The sequence below is a fragment of the Aplysia californica genome, unplaced genomic scaffold (genome assembly GCF_000002075.1).
Source record: "Aplysia californica isolate F4 #8 unplaced genomic scaffold, AplCal3.0 scaffold00453, whole genome shotgun sequence".
NCBI classification, from domain to species: Eukaryota; Metazoa; Mollusca; class Gastropoda; order Aplysiida; family Aplysiidae; genus Aplysia; species Aplysia californica.
Window position 1 is genome coordinate 122,153 of NW_004797723.1, and position 7,246 is coordinate 129,398.

General features: G+C 41.4%; 1 protein-coding gene across 3 annotated transcripts in view; it reads left to right on the plus strand.

The window, feature by feature from the left end:
* Positions 1 to 7,246, plus strand: part of LOC101861679 (diphosphoinositol polyphosphate phosphohydrolase 1) — a 52,235-nt gene that overhangs the window by 1,561 nt on the left and 43,428 nt on the right. For all 3 annotated transcript variants that reach the window (XM_005105119.3, XM_005105120.3, XM_035971532.1), the window contains exon 3: positions 2,061 to 2,216. In XM_005105119.3, coding sequence (XP_005105176.1) covers positions 2,061 to 2,216 — 156 coding nt within the window. The remainder of the gene's footprint in view (positions 1 to 2,060; positions 2,217 to 7,246) is intronic.

Here is a 7,246-nt window from a genome sequence, read left to right on the forward strand (position 1 = left end):
CTTTCTCTCTCTCTCACACACACACACGCACACTGCCCGCAGACAAAATAGCACGCTTTCAAACTCGAGAGTGCTGGAACTTTTTTGTAAACTGTATATCATGAGCCGTCACGCGCTTACACAAGGTCGCGCCCAAGTCTTGCGGGGACGCGAGATTGGGCAATTGAAACATCTCGGTAGGCGTACATTTTTGTCATCCTAATGCGTTGTTGCGTAATTGAAAGTTTGTCATTTTCCCTTACACTGGCGAGCTCTGAGCCAGAGTTTAGTGTAAGGGAAAACGACGAATGGTAGATCGGTCAAGGATCAATGCTTCGTTGTCCTTCATCTCATGGGATGGAATGCTTGAATCAGGCCAAAATATTAAATATACATGTATACGTCACTGTCGGCACTAATTACTTAAACCGGCAGTGGACGCTCCCTCTAAACGAAGCTTTGAGTGCCATGAACGTAGCCTTAGCAGCACTTGCAAACTGCGTTCAGGGCGCCGTGAACGTAGCCTGCCAACTACGTTCACGGCGCCGTGAATGTAGCCACTGCGATAATGTTAAGACCCTTAGATGTAGATTTTGAAATGGACATACTGGACGATTATTTAAAAAATGAAGACTTGGTTAAAATAGAGTGGCTTATTACTTTTAGAAAGACGAAGGCATTTTGATTAAATCTACATAAAGTGTGATTTTAGGGGTGTGCGGGTCGATTTTGCACATATGTTGCAAGAAGAGATCCACATATTAAATACCATTATTATATTAATTCACGAAGGTTTAGAAAGATAAAAAAATGCTGAGAGAGAAGACACACAGATCAGACGAACTGAGGGAGCAAGTTATTGATCATGAAAAAGAACAACATAATCTTAGAAAGAAAATAATGTATTCTCGTGTATGAGACGGGAGGACTTCCGTAACGAGCGACCACTATGAGACAGAGTAGAATAAAGGGCTAGGGGTAGAGTTAGGGTTTGGGTTAGGGTTAGGTCTCTTTCTTATTTATTGTGTTTGTTGGGTGGTCGCTCGTTACGGAAGTCCTTCCTATGAGACTAAGGAAATTTCATAGTTGATTTAATTGAAAGAAAGGATCAATATGGATGTGAATCTCTGACCAATTGCATGCTTAATGAATAGATCATGAAGCGTTCAGTTTGTCTTGCTACCCCTACTCCTACCCATACCCTTATCCTTACCCCTATCCCTACCCCTATCCCTACCCCAAACCCTGACCCGACCCCTACCCCAACCATAACTCTAACCTTTACCCTCTATTCTACTCTTCTACTCTGCTTCTCATAAATAGTGATTGCTCAAATCATTACGAAATTCCTCCCCAAGCCTTTACTTTGTTTTTTTGTATGATCCATTATCTGATGTATGGAGGACAGTTTTGTACCACTTCCTACTTTTATTCACTGTCTGCATTTTTCCTGTGTCGTATTTGTCCCTTCCCCCCCCCAAAAAAAAGACGAACAACAACAGACAAACAAACGAAAAACCTACAACATAGCATTCAATGTTTTAGGGATCCACATTTATGATCTGCAGCAGGTATTTTTTTCCAGTTTTCCTCTTTCAATGAATGGTTCATGAGCTCAAACGGTAAAATGCTTGATAGAGTCACCCCAAGTCCTTTTGTGCTGGTTTCTGTAAAGGTTGTTTGGTAAAATTGCATACATATATATATACTCTCCTCATCTTAAAGGTCGTACTTGCTATAGTGGTTAAATACATTTGAAGTAACATTGAAGAGTTGAAAGTAATGAAAGGGATACATGTGCGACTATCATCTTTATCATCTTAATATCTAAACGAGCTCTTTGTAAGACTGCCTCTTCTTGAAAAGATTGTAGTATGAATACACATTAATCTTGCACCAGCAAAGCTGATACGATTCTGCAGATAATATTGTGATCGTAAAGTCCCTGGCCCATGATGAACCTTTTCTGTCCTTCATGAACTGTACTGTTAGTTGAGATGAACAGTGCAATGATAAGCATAATTTTGAGAAGGAAATTTATGTTTCAGTAAACCCAAATTTTGTATTTTTGCTTGCTTCAGATCTTGTTGATAAGCTCCACCCATGATGTGACAAAGTGGGTTGTACCTGGAGGTGGAATTGACCCAGGGGAGGAGCCAGACACAGCAGCAGCCAGAGAGGCCTTAGAGGAGGCAGGGGCTGCTGGTGTGATTGACAGATTACTGGGCGTGTTTGAGGTTGGTGCTTCTTCTTTATATTCTTCTTATTACTGGCACTCTTTCAGTCTGTCTGACCAGTGTCTTGGATGTTGTGGTTAGGCGTTTTGCCATCACAAGCTGAAGACACGTGTTTGATTACTGTGTGGGGAGGTTTTATTTTTGACCATCTCCGTCTGTCTGATGGAATGCTGTATCCGCCTCAGCCGTTGTTGGTCCTGACAGGCAGGGTCAAAGCCTGCCTCTCCTAATTGATCTGAATTATGTGTACTTTGGAGGGGGGGGGGGGGGGGGGTGTAAAAAATTACAATTACATGTTTTTTCAGTCTGTCTGATATGTAGTAATTCACTAATATGTCCCCACCTATCGAAACAGATCCACCTTTAACACCTCATCCCTCGACTTTGCTTTTTTCCCCCTGACCTGGTTCCAGATTTTGAGTGGGGTGTGCGAGATGAATGTACAGAATTTTCCAATTTTGCTCAGGAACAACACTCTCCAAAACAACCCTGTCCCAGAACACTTTAACTGAAAAAAACAACCACAACAACATCTCTCTTCGGGGGGGGATTCAGGGAGGTTGGACTGCCTCACCCGCTACCCAAGGGAGGCGGTGGCCCTGGCGATGAGCACACTCTTCGGGGCTCCGAACATTTCGAACGGATAGGCTACCACACACACACACACACACACACACACCACAACAACAAACTGGGATGGCTTTGCTGTTGAATGCTCTCAAATTTTGAATCCCTACTTTTGACCTCCATTACAATAAATTTCTCGAGACACTTGTAATAGAAATATGGCAAAACACATCCCAAAAACATCTCCAAAGCCTCAGAATTTCAGAACAAAGTCTTTCTTTGAGGACTATGATGATGCCGTAAAGAAAAAGAAGGCAGCTTGTGGAAGAGCTGTCGACAACAGCACTGCAGACAAAATAGCACAAAAAAGCCTGAGCTGATACACGAAAGTGCTTCAGGGAGAGCAAACGACACTCTTTTAGGAATACATCTGAAAAATAACAAACATTAATTAACAAAGTTTATGAAACTTTGTTAAACAACATGAAATGTTTTGAAAATGTTATTGTGTGACCATTTATAATTTATAATGTTTCACGGAAGTCTTTTCTGTAAAATGTGAATGCTATGTAATGTGAGCCAATGCCAATGGCTTCAACACCGAATAAAATACCTTTACCTACCATTTCCTCTCTTAACGATGTTGCTCCGGATGGGTTCAGTCGAAGTCCACAAAGTTTAACAATTGATCGTTATGCAAGAGTTTTTCTTTTTCTCCCCTGGCATTTTTCTGACCACTTTATCTCTTTCAGTTTTAGAGAGTAATTTTTATTGGTCCTTTTCCCGCCTCAAAAAGCAAAGCTCCTTTTTAAAATTATTTGGACTGTACGTAATACGCCTGTGGATCGTCGAACTTAAACAAAAGCACCCTTTCGCCACTCTTTTGTCAAAGAGTTTGGGTGGAACCGAATAAAAAAGGTTGGGGGGGGGGGGAGGTGAAGCCGCTTTGGCAGCCATTATTGATCTCCTCTTTAAAATGTTTTTGGGCTAAAATGGGTGAAAGGGGGGGGGGGGGTTAGAACATTTAAAGTAATAAAAGCCCAAGTGTTAACCAGCAGGGTGTGTAGTGTGTGTGTAACCTCTCTAATAGAGAAATAAAGCGGCTATATAATATAATATGCTTAATACTCCCCCAGCTGAATTCATTTGAATCGGGGCCGGCCAGAATTTTCTCCATAGAAGATCAGCAGCTACCATTTTGGTTCAGCTCGACTGAATCCGGTTAATTTTGATAGTGACCTTCAAAATTATTTACCCCTCCGTGGTCACATGAAGGAAAATCTGGCTTGCCCAGACTCAGTGCAACAGAACTCGATTGACGGGCTGTGTGCACTGGGTATTAGAGGTACCTGTGTGACATTGTGTGCTTCGGTATTTCATTTCAGCCAGCCGCTCCCACCCGAAAAAAAAAAAAGAATCCACCGCGCTTCTGCTTCTCTACTTTCATCACAGGGCCCAGTGGTCCGCCTTCGTACTGATCTATTTGTGTGTAGCACCGTAATTAACTTATTTAAAACCCAGAAAAAACCAGCGACGTTGCACTCTATGTGCACCACAGTTTTAGCGTCTTTTCGAAACGATCTTGCAGCGCTTCCACACTACACACAGTCAGATACCCAACATTTGGAAAAATATATATTAATGTATATTATTATGAAAAAAGCAGCCGGGTTATTTCAGCGTGCACAATGGTGGTTTGATTACAATTTTATGCAGTCGCGCACCTTTGATCCTGTCTGGGTTTTTTTTTGTGTGTGTGAATTTGTTTTAGAATACGCGTTTCGTTCTGAATGCGTAATGATTAATAATTGTAAATTATTTTCCTGTTCGTTTCTTACTTAGGGAGTTTCACTCCAAAACAAACTACATAGGGTAATTGTTTTGCTGAGACAGGGAGAAGCTTTCTATAGAGGCTTCTCTATGTCGACTGTATCGAGCGGTCTGTATGCTGTCTGGTAGCTCGTTCATGTGCTTGCCTCTCAAAGGAATTGCTCGCCGAGCGAGGACATTTTGGGGAAATATATCCACGGAATTAGGAGGAGGACAGAAAGCGTTTTCAGCTTCTTAATCTGACGACTGGTGTGTCAGTTGGATTTCATGGTTAACTTATGACCAACTTATGACCAATGGCATGGGAGCGTCTAATCGCCAAGTCTGAACAGCGGTTTAAAATCTTGAAGACTGCGTTTCTTTAAGCCACAAGCAAATCCCTGTAAACTGAGAAATTGTGAATTATTCTCTCCTGATCACTGGGAAAGTAATATTCATGTGACGAAATTGGAGGCGTGAACAGTTATTTCCGCAACCTCAGAAACTAAGATACTTTAAGAACGTTTATTTTTAGTTTATTTCGTACCTAGGTGGATAGTGCTCGTGGCTTAAAAGGTCTCTTTCGAAAGTACTTTAAAAGTGGATGGATGTTGAGTGCTATTGTGTCGTTTGCTCCCTTTGGTCTGATCTATCAAATATCTGTCATTCTTATCTCTCCTCGTCCTCCTTTTATTTGTATGTTATTCTCTTATAGTAACACTTCTAGTCTTTGGCGCTTAAATATGGCATATGTGAGGCAGCGTGGTGGAATCAGGCTCTCGTCAAAATAATGAAATTGAAGAAAACAGCAGTTTTCTCCTTGCTTAGCAATTTTTATCAAATTTTTGTTTTTTGGCTCAACACCTTTTATGTCTATTTACAAACACATTCCTTCGAGAATTTCACCGAAAACGTTGATTAAAGACTCACAAATATAAATGTACAGTTTCCATGGACTCTCCAGCTTTGGAATTTACCAAGCTTTTGCGGCCGTTTTCTCGCTAATTTTACCTCTTAAATCAGGTGACCCCCGCCTGCTTCAATTCAAAATATCTCCACTTCTATTGAAGATGGATGGGTAATTTTTTCATTGAAAGCAAGACAAATGAACACGCTTTAAGATGATACCAATAACTTAATATGCTGAAAAATGACGAGAGCCTTATTCCACCACGCTGCCTCACACATATTTGTGTTGCAAGTGCCGTAAAATTATTACTAAAACTAAACAAAAATAAATTACAATTACTGCTATTGCACACCCTGTTCCGGTGTCTGTGGTTTAGTGGTAGGCGCTTTGCTGTAGCACGTAGCAGACTCAAATGTCCATTCCCGAGTAGGGAGAACATTTTTATTGAATGAGTATCTCTGTCTTTCTGCTGGGATGTGGTATCCCTCTCAGCTTGGGTTAGCCCTGACAGACATTGGTCGGAAGCCCACTTCCTAAAAAACGCCAACTAAATTGTGTCGATTGGGGGCTTGAAAAAGCACCAACATTAAAAATAAAGCAACAAAAAGACACAAACACCCCCTGTCCGCCTTCCAAGTCTGTGGGACGTTTCGATGTGATTAGCCGGAGTGGCTCATTACATTACGAGAGCCGACGACCCGTTGGCCCGTGTGTGGCACGCACATTGCTTGTTCAATAACTGCGATTGGCGGAGATGTTACGTCGCCCGGGTTCTCCCATTTCCATTTAATCATCTGTTGTTCTACCTGTGTGATTGGCTGACTGTGGGCCTATTTCTCTTTTTCTTTCGCTACCTCCCAGTCTGTCTTGTCAGTCTCTCTTTCTCAAACGAGTGTTTTGGAATGGGGGAGGGGTTCCACTGGTAGGTTTTACTTTTTCCACCTCTTCCCGTTGTTTCTGTCATAAATAACCATTATCATGTCGACGTTCTTGGCTTTACTCAAACAAAGAAACAATCTATGGCAATCATTTTCCGTGGCGGATGGTTGATGAACAGTCTGGTGTGGTTTGCATCCTTATCTTCTTTTTTTTTCAATGCCGATGCTCTTGTCACAGTATGTTGCATATGAGATATATTGCTGGAAGTTCTATTAACAGCAGCATTCTTTCCACCCCTGCCTTTTTCTGCCCCTGTTTTCAGTTTTTGAGGTAATGCCTGTTTAAATGCCATTCTCTCAATTTGTCTTTTGCCTTTGCTCTTTCTGCTTCTCTTCTCTTTCGTCTCACCTCCCTGCAGGTGGTTGGTTGGCAGGTGCTCAAATATGTTTTGCTCCTTCTATCCTATCAAACATCTATCGTCCTCCGTTTAGTTTAGTATGGGGTTTTACGGCGCTCGCAGATCGTCCTCCTTTTCTTTGTATGTTACTATTTTAGCAACAGCTCTAATCTTCGAATTTTATATAACATATTTATATAGCAAGTGCCGTCAGTAAAACTCTTACTTAAATTAAAATAGAACCCCCCCCCCTAAAAAAAACCCCAAAACAAAAAAACAAAAAAACCCAATAAAAATTTAAAAAGGACCCAACGCAAAAGCAAAACCTAACAGATGATTAATTGGCGCTCTGGTTTTGTTTTCTTCTTTTCTCTTTCAGTATGACTATAAAAATAACCCGAAAGTTCTGGCCAAATGTGGCCATATTCGTGAACTATTCTACTGTCATTGTTTATGCCCCCCCCCCCT